At 42.4% G+C, this 16,612-nt stretch overlaps 1 protein-coding gene across 1 annotated transcript; it reads right to left on the bottom strand.

Moving 5' to 3' along the window:
* Window positions 1-3,043: 3,043 nt before the first annotated feature.
* On the bottom strand, window positions 3,044-16,249 carry SNTN (sentan, cilia apical structure protein). Its single transcript, XM_003132294.5, has 4 exons — window positions 16,123-16,249; window positions 13,308-13,342; window positions 7,946-8,085; window positions 3,044-4,026 (listed from the first exon to the last, which is right to left on the bottom strand). The coding sequence occupies exons 1-4, from the start codon at window positions 16,230-16,232 to the stop codon at window positions 3,868-3,870; spliced, it is 444 nt and encodes a 147-aa protein (XP_003132342.1). The 5' UTR covers window positions 16,233-16,249; the 3' UTR covers window positions 3,044-3,867.
* Between the last annotated feature and the right edge of the window lie 363 nt (window positions 16,250-16,612).

Here is a 16,612-nt window from a genome sequence, read left to right as displayed (position 1 = left end):
CAGCCCCCTGTTGTTCTGGTCCACTCCTCCAGGCCAGCGATTCTTCCAGGGGCATAGACCTCCCAACCACAAGGTCTGAACACTGGTGGCAGGGGAGAAATCAAGACTGCAAAGAGCCTCTGATTAGTTACAATTCATGTTTTGTCATAAAATGAGTGTGAAATGAGCATCCACTGTTGTTACATTCAAAAGTGTGGGTGAAGTATTGAACACTTGGGACAGGAATGCAGTCCTCAAGCCTGCTGGTGTGGAAACTATGTGGAGATCTCGCTTTATGCCAGAATTTATTTCAAAACTGTACCTTCCCAAGGATCAAAGGGAAATCTGAATCCATGTGTCTGAGATTAAAATGAGAGGAAAGGAAACTGGCACAATACATCGTTCAGGCCTGAATTCACTGGGGCATGGGCGTCCCTTGTGCACAGGCTGAGTCAGCCTTTGCCAGATTCAGCGAACTGGCCTTTCTGGTCCTTCTCTTGGCTCCGAATTCAGCTGAGAACTCCCGTTAGCTCTGCCAGTGCCGAAGGTCAGCCGATGAGCAGGCCTCCTGTTGGTTTCCTTCCAGCCCTTTCCCCCTTCCTCACAAAGTCCTATTTAAAGCACAATTCCTGATCTCATACTTGGCCCCACTTTTAGATGCTAAAATAAAGAAAATTAGGGGTTTGAGGACTCGGTACGTTCCTGTCACGCTCACCAAATTGCAAGGGTGCTTGCAGCCCTTGTATTGGAACATCTTAACTATTTAATCACAGGAAAACTTCCCAGGGAGGCTCAGGTTAGCTCCTTTTATCCAGTGACAATGCAAGAAAGGTTTCTGTTGGAATAACAAAGGAGATTATTCTATCCATTCCCATGTTCCCTGAGAAGCCAGGAACACTGCCCTGCTGGTCCAAGTTATGGATTTTGTAGTAGAGATTCTTATAACCTCCTCTGTCAGTCATTTCTCCCCCAGCAACTCCCTTCCTTCTTTGAGAACCTATCCATATACTTTTGGGGTCAGTTCTCACAGGCCCTGCTGAGGGCACATGTGACTTGCATCCCTGAGCAGACATCTAGATTGGAGTCATCCCTGCTTAAATTCAGCCAAGTAGGTTCTTGCTCCTGGGTACTGGCCTTGGGCTTCTGAGATGCTGTTGAGTGTTGGTTGTTCATTTAAAGACAGAAGAAAAGTAGCAACAGGGACATTGTGCTTGGCTTTTGTGCCAGGAATCAGAAAGAATTAGTCAAGAGGTAGAGATAAATAAAGAGGCAGAGATAGAAATAGAAATGAGAGAAAGACCACATGCAGACAGAAGCAGAGATGAGAAACCAATTCATTTAAGAGATCCTAAGAGCAAAACCTTGATTTTGCTTTCTATTACTGTTTCGAGTATTTTGTGAACAGTTATTGCATTCTCTGCCCTTCCATTTCAGTCTTTACCACTGTACTTTGTTCATCAATACAACTCATCCCTTTTTCTTTTGAGGGTGTGTATGTTGTGTGTGTATGTGATTTGAGTGGACTTTCTTCTTGCAACCAAGGGATTCCAGGTCAGATTTGCATCCATAATCTCACCTATGATGACAGTACCATTTCAAGATGGAAACTTTGTTTTAGTTCGTGGTCTGGGGACTCGAACTAAGAGGTGAGGCTTCTGTGATCTTGAGTCTTGGCATTATGCTCATCTGTCACTGATGCTGCCCGAGCTTTTGCTCTGTTTTCATTCCTTGCATTGAGCTAAAATAGATTCTATAATTGATTTCCTCCTTGGAGGAGTGTGAGTTCCCATCTGGGATGGAGTTTCAAAAATCCTTACCGGGAGCCCAGAGGGTTGGACTGGCTCCAAGATTCCTCCTCACACCATTGGCCAGGATCTGTTCTCTCCTTCCCTGAAAGGTGTGAATTTGACCTTTAATGGGTCACTGAGGTTGCCATATTCAGCTACTTGCAACTGAGATACAAAGGGGTTTGAGGGAGAGCAGCCCACAGATTCTATTTGAGGACTGCCAAATGGTGCTCTAGGACCCAGCTGGCACCACTCTCTCTCTCTCTTGCACAGTGCCTGAAGTGTTGAATTATATTATTGTTCACGATGCAGTTTAATATTAAAATTAACAGAGCCCACAGAGAGGGTAGAGAACTCTCCAACCTGCCAGCTGTATGACTTTGGAAAAATTGAAAACTCTATGCTTCGGTTTCCTCATCTATGAAATGACAGTACTTGTATCTATCTCATAGGGTTGTGACGGGAGTTGAGTTAATACTTGTAAAGCCCCTAAAAAAAGTGCCTGACACATGGGGTAAGTCCTGTTGAACACTCATACCGCCTATTAAAATGGTGACAGAGGGTAGAGTCTGGGGCTTTCCCTCACATGGTATATAAAAACTCTTGGACAGAGACAGTGTAAGGTTTGGAAAGTGGGGAGGGCCAAGGAGTCAGGTCTTGGTGGATTTGAACACTGCAGGATGAGATAACACCTCTCTAGACCAGGGGCAGCGGTCTCCTGCCTGAAGGCGTTTCTTAACATGTGCCTCTGAGGCTTACAGTGTGGGGCTGGGAAGAAAAGGGGAGATGAGGGAAGGAACTCAGGAAGCTACAATGATTTTATTTATTTTTTGTCTTTTTAGGGCCGGATCCACGGCATACGGAGGTTCCCAGGTTAGGGGGTGAATCAGAGCTGTAGCTGCCAGCCTACATCACAGCCACAGCAACATGGGATCCAAGCTGCATCTGTGATCTAAACCACAGCTCATGTCACTGGATCCTTAACCCACTGAGCAAGGGCAGGGATTGAACCTGTATCCTGATGGATACTAGTCAGATTTGTTTCCGCTGAGCCACGATGGGAACTCCTCAGGAAGCTACAATAATTTTATAATGAGTAAAAATCTTTGTGAAAGTCTATCTCAAAGATTCAGGTGTTGACCTGTGCGTGTTTGTAGAATTCAGACTCAGGGATACAGGGATGTCCACAGGGGATGTGTGTCCTTAGGACACGGCCACTTTTAGATCCTTTTCTCAAGGAGTTGTTGGTTAAACATGGCCAGAAATTACCAGGATTATGGGATTTAAGAATTTTAAGTTATGTTTATTTAGGATTAATTCACATACAGTAAAATTCACCATTTTTAGTGTGTACTTCTAAGAGTCTGACAAATGTGTGCAGCCATTGTAATCATCACCACAATCAAAGATATAGAACATTCCCATCCCCCCTAAAAGTTCCCTCCTGCCCATTTGTGAACAACTGCATTTCCCACTTGTAGCCCTGGAAAACGCTGATATGTTTTCCCCCCAATAATTCTGTCTTTTGCAGAATGTAAGTAGAGCTTTTCTGACCTTTGATCCTAGGTCAGTGATAACAGCTCTCTTAGCTTCCTGGAGACCTTATCACAATTACACTGTATGTACAATTGATTGATAATTTGCTTGTAGTCTATCTCTTCTGCTGGACTTCTGCAGGCATGTGTGAGGGCACGGATTAGCTGGTTCATTACTGTATTCTCAGCAATACCATCAAGGAGAGGCTTAGTAATATTGTTTAATAAGTGAATGAATGATCGAGTGAGTGGCTGTAAGGACTATAATAAAAAGTGCTGTAAGACATTACTGACTCAGCAAAAGCAATGTAATATTCAGCGATATATGACACCTATCATATTGTAAAACACCAGAGGCTGCATTATTTAAACATTCGTGAAGAGTTGGCATAGGTTTTTTTTTGTTTTATATAGTTGTACTGGGTCTGAATATCAGCAATCAGAACCATCCCAAGCAACCATAGATACATGCTGGGTACCTTCAGTTAATTAAAAATGAGAAAAATTTTTAATCACTTAACACTGGCATTTGCCATTCACTTATCTAACTATATATTTAAAGCTGTTTATTGCCTAACTTTCACACTCCATATATCTTGTAGCAGATCTGACATTACAGTGATGCTTAACAGTAAGATCATGAAATCCTCAAAATCCAGCTTATTTTCTGTATGCTCATCGAGTTCAGAAAGGAGGTCTTTGTATCTTGGTTTGGTTTCTTGTCCCTGTCAGAATAACGAAGAAAAAGTAAAAATACCTAATTCATGGTGCCACCTTGGTGTAACAGATAATAAGCAATAGTAAACGTGTTATTAACGACATGTCAAGTTGCTACCAGTTCTACTAGTCTAGCCATGTGTTAAGCCTTTTCATGGGTTACCTCACCGAGTGCTCACAGAGGCCTTATTGAATACATACTGTGGTTATCCCCACTGTTATACAGATGCAGTGTCAGAGACTCAGTGAGAATTACGTAATTTTCCCAAAGCTAGTCAGCTATTAGTGGGAAACCAGGATTGACTGCTTAGCTGCCTGACTCTGGAGCCCACACTCAACTGCCATGTCCACCTCTACAAACACAGATATTGCTATGTTTCCAGATTTTCAAACTACAATCCCTTTATTATTTGGAGGTATTAACTGTGTGTTCTACTGAGCATAAGATTATTCATAAATATGGAATAAAACATGCTAAAAGAAAAATATGTGCTTTGAAAGAAGGATCAGCATTTAGTGTGACTGTAAATCAAACCCAAGTTCATGGTCCCCATAGACAGATTGAAGTAAGACATGTGAATAGCACATAAATGGAGATGCTTTTCAGTTCCAGCCACAGTTTGTGAACTATCTTCCCAAGTGGCATCAAAAATGTGAAGGTCATTTGCTTCATGGCATTTAGTTCAACTCCAAACGTGCAGCCATGTGCTAGTTGAAAAAACCAACATAGCAATGACTAAGGCACATTGGGAGTGATGATACTCCTCTTATAGGCTTGGACATTTCATGTTTCTCTGGGCTGGTTCTCCTCTAGGGGTCACACCTACCAGTGAGAGTGAAAGGAGCTGTCTCTGCCTCTCCCAGGAGAGCTAGAGATCAGAGAGAGAGACAGAGAGAGAGAGAAGTCTTTTACTAATGTTAAGCACCCTGTTTGCTCAGAGGTCAGAGATGGCTGGAGGTTCTCTTCCTCTCTTTTTTCTACATATTATAAGAGCATGGAGCTGACAAGTTCCAGTGCTCTTGGGGCCTGGCCCGCCATCTTGCTTTTGTATCTTTTTAGCAGTGCTTTTAGGTGCTGCGTTTTATTTTCTCTGGCTGGCTATAGAGGGATAAGTAAGATCCCCCACATTAGGTTTAGGAGAAAGGACATATTCCCCTCAGAACCCAGGCCTCAGCCAGAAGGTCTAGCTCAGTTTAGCAGAGAGGATTTGGGAGGAAGGCCAGTCAGTAGTGAAGAATATTCTGCCCTGTCTGCCTTAGGGGATCTCATGGGGCAGAGGGGATGGCTGGACCACAATGGCATTTGAAGGGATGCTCCATGAAGGGAAGCTCCTGAGACTGAGGACACCAGGGAGGAGCCCCTCAGGTCCCCTGGAGTTGGTGCCTGGTGTCTAACCCCTCACCTGGAGGAGAGGGTGGGATGGCATGGGGCCTGGCTATGTCTGCTGCTAGAGATCCTGAAATTGGCTGCCTTTCTGGGATTCAGCCTAACCTGAGGGACATGAGGTGCCTTTCCCAATGACCTTGGTTTGAATTCTTTCCCTCTGGGGTCCTCAGATGATGTGATCCATCCACTAGGTTCTCATTTGCACACTAGTTAGAAGCTTGCTGAGAATTTGCCAGGTAGACGCAGCATTCTTTGGGATTTGTCATTTCTTTTGGCTTCTGATGGAAGCTGATGATACAGGATATGTTCTCCCACACTTTCTGTAAAGACTCCCCAGAACTTTTGATCTCTTGTCAGTTCTGCCTGATGTTTCTGGCTTAGTTTTTCTTAAAAAATTTTATTTCAAAAATAATATGTTTAATATTGGACACTGAGAAAAAATACTTTTTAAAAAGAGGATGTAAAAATAACCCTTTAACAGATTACCCAAAGATAGATAACTATTATTAATATTTCTTTCCTGTCACTTTTCTGTGTGTCTCTCTCTTTCTCACACACACACATTTTTAAAAACTTTATTCAGGAATAATTGACACATTTAATTATGTATATATTTAAAGGTTACAAGGTGATAATACACGTACTTTGTGGAATGATTACCAAGATCAAGCTAATTAACACATCCATCACCTCACAGAGTTAACTCTGTATGTGCGGTGAGAATACTTAAGATTTACTCTCAGAGACTTTCAAGTATGCAGATCAGATTTTAACTACAGTCACCATGCTGTGCATTAGAGCCTCAGAACTTGTTCTTCTTATAATTGGAAATCTGTACCCTTTGACTTACATCAGCCCACCCTCCACCCTCCAGCAACCAACATTCTATTCACTGTTTGTAGAAAAAATCATTTATTTGTGGAATTAAAAAGAAAAGGACGAGTTCATACATACTCTTTTGAAATAACCATAGCTTCATAGAAAAATGTACTCTTGACCCAGAGTCTCTCAGTGGATGACACCTTATATAACCGTAGTATGCTAAACCATATATATTTTATATTTTAAAGGGACTATAATAGTTCTTTCTAACTTCTCAGAATACACAGAGAACCTGAGAGACTGTTTCCATTTAACTCTTTTTCTCACTTGAGCTACTATTAAATGTTGGCGGTTTAGTTTCTGTGTGAGGTTCTCTTTTCTTTTTGCACATTTTCCCTAGGCTAGTATTTTCCGAAGTTTGGAGCACATACTGCTGGTAGAACATAATGCAATTTTAGGTGATGCAAGAATAAAGAGTAAATAAGAATGGTCAACTGTGTTTTTTACTACCTTCCACTTTTACCCACTGAATTTACATTTAGAAGGGTGATCAAGGCTCCTTATAAAATAATTTCATTTAAGTAGAGCGTTAACTTAAAAAGTTCTAAGTCAAATATAATACAGGCTCTAGGCAGATGTGGGAGAAATACTGAAGATGGTATTCTAATGGCTGAGGATTTGAATATGCCTCCAGATGATTTAGGTCACCCCCTTCCGATCTGTTTTTATATTGCTGACTCTCATTGCTGCAGATCTCTTTTCTGACCTTCATGCTCATATACCCTGTTGCTGCCTGAGTTTCTGCAATGGCAAGTTTCAAAGACATTTAAAATTTGACACCTCCTAACGGAATTTCTCACCTCCCTGCACCCCCCCTTCCCTCCCTCCAATCTGCTTATTCTCCAGTCTTTCTCTTCTCTGGGGGTGGGACCACCGGCTATTACTTCCCACAGGCAGACCTGGGGTATTATTATTTGCTCCTTCTGTCCTTATAGCCCATCAGTTATCAGACCCTGCTCATCCACCTTGCAAATGCCTCTCACATTCGCCACCCTAGTCCCAACCAATGTCCTCCTTTGTTTAGGTTCCCTCCCCACATTTCTTCTCCTCTTCTTTGTCTCTCTCCCCACCCCCACCCCAGTCTCATCTCCTGCTGCTGCTGATGTAATTTCTTCATTCATGGATGTAGAAACCATCCCCGGCTTCCTCCCGCCCTCAGGCTGTGCCTCTGTAGATGTAGCTTCTCTCCACCTCCCCCTGCCTCCTCCCCTACAACTTCCTGCTTCCCTCCACCTTCTCACTAGGGCTCACTGACCTCAGAGGCCTTTGACATGCTTTATGCCCAGTCCTCCAAGCTGTCATTCTCACCCTCGATCTCATTCTTCAGCTATCCTGTAATTTTCTGGGACCCCTTTTTTGACCACAAAGCCCAAGATGGGTCCCTGTTTTTTTCTTTCATTGCATGCTCTACTCGTTCATGGTCTTTGACCATCTCTAATCACTTTTTTGGCACATCTCTTCTCAGCCGGCTTGTTAGCTTGTTGATTACATTAATCCCAGCGCTCAACTCACTTCCTGGCATAGGGTAGTTGTTCAGTAAACATTTGTTGAATGAAAGAACAAAGAACATAACAGGGCTCTGTGCTGGAATTGTTGGCTCTTTGGGTCAGCCATTATGGTGTGGCTCCCTCTTTCTACCAGTTTGTTAATTCTCTTACCTCTGTGAAATTCCTGAATTGGGTTCGCAGCAGGTTTTTGGCAGTAGTTTTTCCAAGTTTGCCGTCAAGGTCAGAAGAGTTTCTGAAAATCAGAGCAGCAGTAGCGATGGCTTTTTCCAGATCTGAGCCCTTGCGCAGAGCTATGGGAGAAGAGGTGTACAACAATGTAGCCTATGTTAGAAATGACCTTCCCCAGACATGAGGCTCTATCTTCCACAGGAACTTGGGGACAAAGTTGAAAGCTGTGTGTCAGTATGAGCCTGACCTTGAGCTCTTTGTCACCTGTCTGGGGGTGGGACATGGAGGTGTCCGACTCTGGATCTTTAAATAATAAAGAACAAAAATTCTTTCAGTGGCTAGTGGAATTAGGATGAGATCGACCCCCTGCTTGCCATGTGACCTTGGGAAAAACACCTGACCTCTCTAAGCCTTGATTTTCAAATGTGTAATTTCATTCAGTTATTCAACAAACATTTATAAAGCACATACTATGTGCTTGGCACAGTCCCTGGCATTAGGGATACTTCATTGAAGATGAAGTCCTGCTCTTGTGGAGTTTATAGTCTATGTCAGATAGAGCATCACCAGTGAGACAGAGTGACATCTAGGACAAGTCCTTTGATTTCATGATAGAAAAGTGTTCTCTTTGACTCATGACTTCACACACAGTGATCTCCCAGCTGGTTTTTCTGGTTTAAACTCCATGAAATGGTGGCACTAACTCACTTCTTTCCAGTGAGGAGCACAGAGTGAAACCTGAGTACTCTACAAGGTGCAGTGGAGAAAATTCTTATCCTCTCTGTTCTCTCAGTCCCCATCACATCCACTGTTAAAAGGACTTTTCCCACTTTACAATTATCACTTGTTTAATCATCTTTCTTTCCAACTAGAATGCAAGCTCCATGAGGCCGGGGATCATAGCTTTCCTTTTCATCACCATATTCCCAGTGACCAGCACAAATGGCTGCTATGTAGTAGGTGCCAGTATATACTGCTGAGTGAATGAATAGGAAGAAGAGAAAAACAGAACCCAAGATAATTGGCCCAACATTGGAAATCAACTATATTTTAATTTTTAAAAATGTAAAAAAAAAAAAAAAATCCCACAGCTTTCCACCCAGAGAACGTACAGTAATCATTGATTCAAAGAAAGAGGATCAGTTAAGTAAAAGGTGGCTTTTGTATCGAGGACCTACTGTGTTCCTGGTACATCCTGAGCTGCTTAGCACCCGAAGTGACACAACCACATGTGGCCTCTGCCCTCACCTATCTTGCAATCTAGTGGAGGAATAAGTAAGAGTCAAGAGAATATGAGTGTATACTTTTATGGGTTTTTTTATGCATATATATGATACTTTTTTCTCCATCTACATGCATAATGTGCATATGTGCAACTTGTGATATGTGAGGCAAAGAAAGTACAGAGACAGAAAAAAAAAATAGGAAATTACAGAGTAGGTCTGGGGAGAAAAGTACTTAGGTGGTTTTGGAGGCATCTGTAAGAAGATTACTATTTAAGCTAAGAACAATAAGATAGGTGGAATTGCCATGTACAGGGTAGGTGGGGCAACCTTGGAGGATGGTTGCATTGAGTGTTCCAGGCTCAGGGAGCAGCATACCTTCTTGGGAGGTAAACAAACCTTCTGTAACTTAAAACATTTTTTTTAAAAAATTAGAGTTGATTTACAATATTCTGTCCATTTCTGCAGCACAGCAAGGTGACCTAGTCATAAACATAATATATATATATTATATACACATTTTTTTCTCACATTATCCTCCCTTCTGTAACTTTTACCAGTTGATTTATTTATTGGTAATGCAGAATAATTAGGAAAGCTTTAGTATGAGTTGTTTTACTGGGCCTGAGACTTCTCATGGGGGACAATAGCCTCTTACTCTCCTGCCAGTTCCGTTCTAGCAAGGAAGGGGTGAACTTTCAAGCTGTGCATGAGCCTGCAAATGACAGACACATTTCTTGTTTACTAGGTGCCAGATGCCTTTCAAGCAAAATCTTATTTAATGCTTGGCAAACCCAGAAAGGTAGGTACTATTTGTGTCTCAGTTTCATATATTGGAAACTGACACATGAAACAATTAAAAACCTTCAGGCCACATTGCTCAAAAATGGCAGAGGAAAGATTTGAAGGCCTGTCTTCCTTGAAAGGCCATAGAAAGATGGATCTGCCGCTTTGGAATAACTCCTTCTAAGAGCATCTCCATGGAGGCTGTGGAATCCTGACATTTCCCAATCCTCTGATTAAGTTCAGGTCTGACTGCCTTCTAGGATGGGGACTCCATCTGGCCCAGCCCACTTCTCCTCCTTCTCCTCCAATCTTTTAAACACAGCATGCGTTTTTTTCCTGACTATAAAATAACATATGCTCATGGCAAAAACAGCACTAGAAGAAATTAAAAATAAAAGATAACAAGGAGCTCTGGTTACCCTACCAATACTAATGATACTTTTGGTTTCCTGTTTTTATGGTTGGGTTCTTCCCTTAATAAACCCAGCATGTTGCCTCCTAATTCCTGCCCTGTCTGCCTCACAGAGTTGTGAGCAAATGTGTGAAAGCATATTGTAAAGGGCTAAGTGCTATTAAAAATGCAAAGGATGGATGTTTCTTTTATTCAGTTCTCTTGCCTTGGGAATGGGGGCAGTGGACAGGGTATTAAACCAGGCCCTTCATATCCCCCTCTCCTGCTGTTTCCTCGCTCACTTTCTACTCTTTAATAATATAAAAAACTGTCTGTAGTTTCTTATGCCCTCTATCCTTCCAATAATTACTTATGGCCAGGCCCTGTCCTAGTTCTGAGGAGAGATCAGGGGCTGATGTTAAGAGCACAATCCCTGATTCCCTGGAGCTTGTATTCTGATGGACAATAGTAATAAAGGATTATGGAGCTAATACTCTACATCAGCCACTTCTTTATGGGATGTTCGCAATTTGACTCCTTTAACTCTTACATCCGCCCTCGGACATGAGTCCCAGTGTCATCCGCACTTTTTAGATGAGGACGCTGAAGCACAGAGTGGTTAAGTAGCTTACTCAAGGTCACACAGCCTGTCTGCTGTTTCCCCATGATGTACACTGCCTGGAGATGCTGCTTCTCGGGCAGCATATTCTGTAGGACTCTTTCCCAAACCCCGGGACTGGGCTACATACCTTTCCTTTGTGCTTCTCTACTTCCCTAAACATGAACTTATCATAACCCTCACACCAAAACACTCTGTTCCTCTGTCTAAATTACCCTCTAGATCAGTGCTGTCCAAAAGAAGATACGAGTCATAATTATAATGAAATTTTTTTCTAAGTAGTCACATTAGCAAAGTGAAATGAAGCAGATACAATCATTTAAAAAATATAGTATTTAACCCAATGAATCAAAAATATTTCATCACGTGATCAACAGAAACAAACTATTGGGATATGTTATACTTTTTCCTACTAATTCTCAAGTCTTGACATAATTTTTCACTTATAGCACATTTCAATTCACACTAACCACATGGCAAGTGGATCAATATCTCCATGTGGCTAATGGCTACCATACTGGACAGTTCAGCTCCAGACTGCGTATTCCCTGAGGGCAGTCACTGCATCTTATATTTGCATTCGCTGCCTGACTCTGGTGTGTTGTAGGCCTCAGCATACGTGTACTGGACTTAACTGACTTAGCTTCAGAACAACTCTCTGCCTCTCTCTCCTTACCTGCCTTGGTACGTGGAACACGAAACATGAAACATTTGATCGAGTGAGTTCCTAACACTTTAGCATAGTAGAAACACAACCCTTAGTACAGCAAGGTGTCAGAATCAGCTCATTTTGGAACTTATTCTAATACTACTTATTCTGGCAAATGAAAAAATAAAGACCTACAGGAGGAAAGTGGTTTTTCCAAGTTTGTTAGTATTTGACAAAACTAAAAACTAGTAGATCTCTTGCTCTTTTCTTGCTAGATCAATAGTTTCCCCAAAACTCCAGCACGTCTCAAACTTTTCCACAATAAAACTACTTTGGATGCTAGTGGCAAATATGTTCTCAACCCCTATCTCCACCCACCTCCCCCCAAGAGATTAAGGGCCTAAACCCATGTAGCTGGAAGAGAAAATGTAGTTGGTACTGCCTTCCATTCCATGATCTAACCATGTCTGATTCAATGAATAACACTTAAAATTTCTTATCACTGAAGAAAACATTCTGGCAAGATAAGGCATATTTATTCTGTTTTCTTAGGACGTGGGAGTAAATATGGCTCACTAGCCTAATGTAAGGAGTCTAGTGCTAGGAACGGGATGTGTGTGTATGTTTGTTGAGGGGCAGTGAGGCTGATAGTTACAAACTCCCCTCAAAGCCCCAGAAAGGATTGTTACATGAGAAATGTCATGGATATTTATCATGTCATGGACATAATATTTTGTCCTGGACAATTATCAGAAGTACCTGAAACTGTGTAAATTATAAAAAAGAAATCATGGGTCTCGTGTTGTGAGAGTATAAAAATACTATTTTCATTAGGATGATTTATTTAAATTAAAACATAAAGCCTATCCTTTGGATGCATAGACTAACCACCCAGGAGGAGAAATAACTGCAATATAGGAGTATCCAGCTATGCTTGTTATGCTGTAAATAAGCCACATATTTTGGAATAAGAAAATGATCCAAGTATATGAGCACATTTTTTTTCATATACTGTTATTTCCATGACGATAATGTTAGCTCTAAAGATATTTTACCTATGAACTGGAATTCTGAGGGCAAATATTTATACCTTGGGAGTTTGTCACACTGTGTTTTGCTTAATCAACAGAGGCAGCTGGGGACTTATTTGCATCCTGAGTACCATGGAACATTCATGAGTCAGATGCTGATGGTCTTGTTCTGGACACACTGATGCTGCTGCCCGTGGAGACAAGTTGGGCATGGGGGGATGGACACTGAATTAGGAGTCAGGGGTCCATGTCTTATTTTAGCTTGGCCTCTAAGTCTGGGGGAGCTAATACCTGTCCCTGGATCTCTGTTCCCAAATGTGTTTTTTTTTTTTTGGCATTTTTTTTAATTTCCCCAAAACATTATTATTTTTTTCTACTGTACTGCATGGTGACCCAGTAACACATACATGTATACATTCTTTTTTCTCACATTATCATGCTCCATCATAAGTGACTAGACATAGTTCCCAGTGCTACACAGCAGGATGTTCCCAAATGTTTAAAAAGCACATCATAAATGTTTGATGATTCATCCACAAGGTCTCTTACATCATCGGCATTCTTTGATGTCCTATGATATTTAACTCTTGGCATGCTCTCATGGAAGAGGAGAAACACATACATCTCTGTCACCCCAGGCCTTACCTTTTATTGAAGCCAGTTGTTTGGATACTGAAATTCTGCCAACAAAGTGAAAGAGACATAATGATTCTGGGAGTTTGGGTACTGATAATCAGCATCTAAAGTAGAGCAACATAATGATTTAAAGATTATTTTCTTTTCTTTTTTTTTTTTAAGTGGTTTTTTTTTGTTTGTTTGTTTGTTTTTGTCTTTTTGCCATTTCTTGGGCCGCTCCCACGGCATATGGAGGTTCCCAGGCTAGGGGTCTAATCGGAGCTGTAGCTGCCAGCCTACACCAGAGCCACAGCAACGCGGGATCCGAGCCGCGTCTGCAACCTACACCACAGCTCACGGCAACGCCGGATCGTTAACCCACTGAGCAAGGGCAGGGATCGAACCCGCAACCTCATGGTTCCTAGTCGGATTCGTTAACCACTGTGCCACGACGGGAACTCCTAAAGATTATTTTCAATTTGCACTGAGCATTCTGTTGGAGCAGCCATCTCTCTTTCAAAATCCTTTCTCCCTGGTCACATAGCGAAGAGGAGCTTGGCCATGGCTGGACCACACAGCCTAGCCTTCTTTGTAGTCTTATGACTGTGTAATGAAATGCCTTCCAGTGGAAAAGGAGCAGAAGAGAAGCCATCTCTTTCCATGCAAGCTTTTCCATGCTCTTTTTCGTTTCCAGATGATTAACACAGAAATGATTGGGGGCACTTCGGAAGCCACATCTTGAAGGCACCAGCCACATCAGTCTAGGTCCTTACATGGTGACATGGAGTAAAAGTGCCACGGACCTGTAACCCCCACTCTGGACTGTCGCATGAAAAATACAATTTCCTGCTCTGTAAAACACCAAGGATTTGAAGTGTCTTTGTTCCAGCAGCTTAGCGTATCTAAGAATCTACTATGCTGGAGGGTGGGGATGAAGCAATTCCTGCACTCTTGGGGCTAAGGGTCCAGTGCAGAAGACAGATGTTAAACAGGTAATTTGATATAGAGCAATGGCAGAGCACAGATGGGCCAGGGAAGGACTCACCCATCTACAGTTCAGGGTAACGGTATTTTATCTGAGCCACATGCAACATTAGGTGAAGAAGAAGCAAGCATGTTCTGAGCAGAGGGAACAGTATGGGCTGAGCCCCAGGGTGGGGGAAAAGCATGGCGTGATTGAAGAGAGGAAGAACAGTGTGGCTGGAACCTGGAGAAGGGAGGAGAGAGAGGTGGAAATTGAGGCTGCAGTCAAGGGCCAGGAGCAGAGCTGCTGAGTGAGCCTTAGGAAGGCTGCAGGTTTTTATGCTAAGGGCCATGGAAGGAAGGGGATGACATAATCAGATTTGCATTTGAGGAAGTTATTTCCCCTGATATAAGAGAAGGAGAGTGGAAAGGGCCAGATGGGAGGCAGAGAGATGGATCTTGCTCCCTTATAAAAAGAAAATCCATGTTTGCTTGATATTTCAACCCCCAATGGCTGGAGTGGTTTGGAGAAAGCCAGTAAGAACAGTACAACTTGGTCTTATCTTTGACAGCTCTTCAAAGTGAAGTTTTGGGTTCAAGATCTGGTATGGGCACTGACTAGCCAAGAGATCATGACTTCTGGGGGCCTCATGTTTCTTACTTGTATAATTAGGAAGCTGGACTCTATGATATCTTAGACCTTTTATGGCCTTCTTGATGAGCTCTTTTATTTTCTAAATACTGTGAACCATTATTATCTCCTTCATATAATAAATGATGTACGGTTTATCCTAAGTGTATAGAACACCATGTAAACTTTCAGCATGGCCTGTATTTCTCTGTCTCTCTCTTTTTTTGCTTTTTAGGGCCACGCCTGTGGCATATGAAAGTTCCCAGCTAGGGATCGAATCAGAGCTACAGCTGCAAGCCCATGCTACAGCCATAGCAAGCTGGATCCCAAGCCTCATCTGTGACCTTCACCACAGCTCATGGCAATGCCAGATCCTTAACCCACTGAGCAAGGCCAGGGATTGAACCCGTATCCTCACAGATACTAGTTGGATTCATTTCCACAACAGGAACACCTGGCTTGTGTTATTTTCCATTGCTACAATCTCCTCCATTAGTCTGTGAGGTCCTTGAAAACAAGAGCTCTGAGGTTACTCTGTATCTCCTACTATCTCTGGCCCAGCAGAATACCTGAGACCTATTAATTTTTTTGAACCGAAGTAGGTTCCCTAAAGGGAATTACATAAGGAAGAATATTTTTCATGAGCCATAATTTCACCCATTTGAATGATCTGAAAAAAATTTCCGTCATTTGAAAGAATATGCCGTACAGTTAAAATCATTACCAATTTTGATTAACAAATGTCTCCCAAGATGCAAAGACATTTGTCTTAATGTATTACCTTTTGGGTTTGCAGTCAGAGCTGCAAATTTGTTCTCTTTATTATTATTACTATTTGTCTTTTTGCCTTTTCTAGGGCCACTCCCATGGCATATGGAGGTTCCCAGGCTAAGGGTCTAATTGGAGGTGTAGCCACTGGCCTACGCCAGAGCCACAGCAAAGTGGGATCCTAGCCACATCTTTGAGCTACACCACAGCTCATGGCAACACCAGATCCTTAACCCACTGAGCAAGGCCAGGGATCGAACCTGCAACCTCATGGTTCCTAGTCAGATTTGTTAACCACTGTGCCACGACAGGAACTCCTTGTTCTCTTTAATTTTCCAGTCGAATTTAAAGCTGGATTGAGGTGGGTAATCATAGGCACCAAACTCACACTATCCTGGCTACCAAGTTGTGGACATGAACTCTTTGGAAATAACACCTGTAAGCTCAAATGAACTCAATAAAGGAGAGCCAAGTGCCACTGACCTTTTGGGCATTTTCCTAGGTGCTAAGGTAGATGTCGGGGCTGCAGAAGGATTGGGCTCCCCTTCCAAGCAGCGCACTTGGTCCTGGGTACTGTGAACACAGCCACACATATTCTGGTCTCCTGTTGTGTGTTGGCTCTTCCTAAGCAACAGTCACTTGCCCACTGTTACTATTGTCATTTGCTCCATGACAACTATTTCAGTGGCACTTGTGGAAGAGTTTCTCCCTAGTGTTATTTGTAGGTAGACATTAAATCATTTGCGCATTCAACAAATATCTGAGTGCCTGCTGTGGGCCACGTACCCTACAATTTACTGGGGATACAACAGTGAGAAAAATCAGACATGGACCTTGATCTCAGGGACCTTGGTGGGGAGGACTGATATCAATCAGGTAATTACGTAAGAAGTCACACCTGTGACAACACCGTGCTGGGAGGATACTGTGAGATTGACATCTAGCAGGGAAGTCAAGGGAGTGATGTTTGATG

This window comes from Sus scrofa, chromosome 13 (assembly GCF_054392235.1).
Source record: "Sus scrofa isolate SSC_HxYL_T2T_F1_AM1 chromosome 13, Sscrofa_HxYL_maternal_Yorkshire_Landrace_v2.0, whole genome shotgun sequence".
NCBI classification, from domain to species: domain Eukaryota; kingdom Metazoa; phylum Chordata; class Mammalia; order Artiodactyla; family Suidae; genus Sus; species Sus scrofa.
This window is presented reverse-complemented; position numbering and strand designations above follow the sequence as displayed.

Coding starts and splice junctions, on each gene's coding strand:
- SNTN (XM_003132294.5), bottom strand. CDS start 16,232: ATGTGTGGCTGTGTTCACAGTACCCAGGACCAAGTGCGCTGCTTGGAA. Junction 13,343..16,122: donor CCTAGGAAAATGCCCAAAAG/GTCAGTGGCACT, acceptor CTTTGTTGGCAG/AATTTCAGTATCCAAACAAC. Junction 8,086..13,307: donor ACAACTGGCTTCAATAAAAG/GTAAGGCCTGGG, acceptor CTTCTCCCATAG/CTCTGCGCAAGGGCTCAGAT.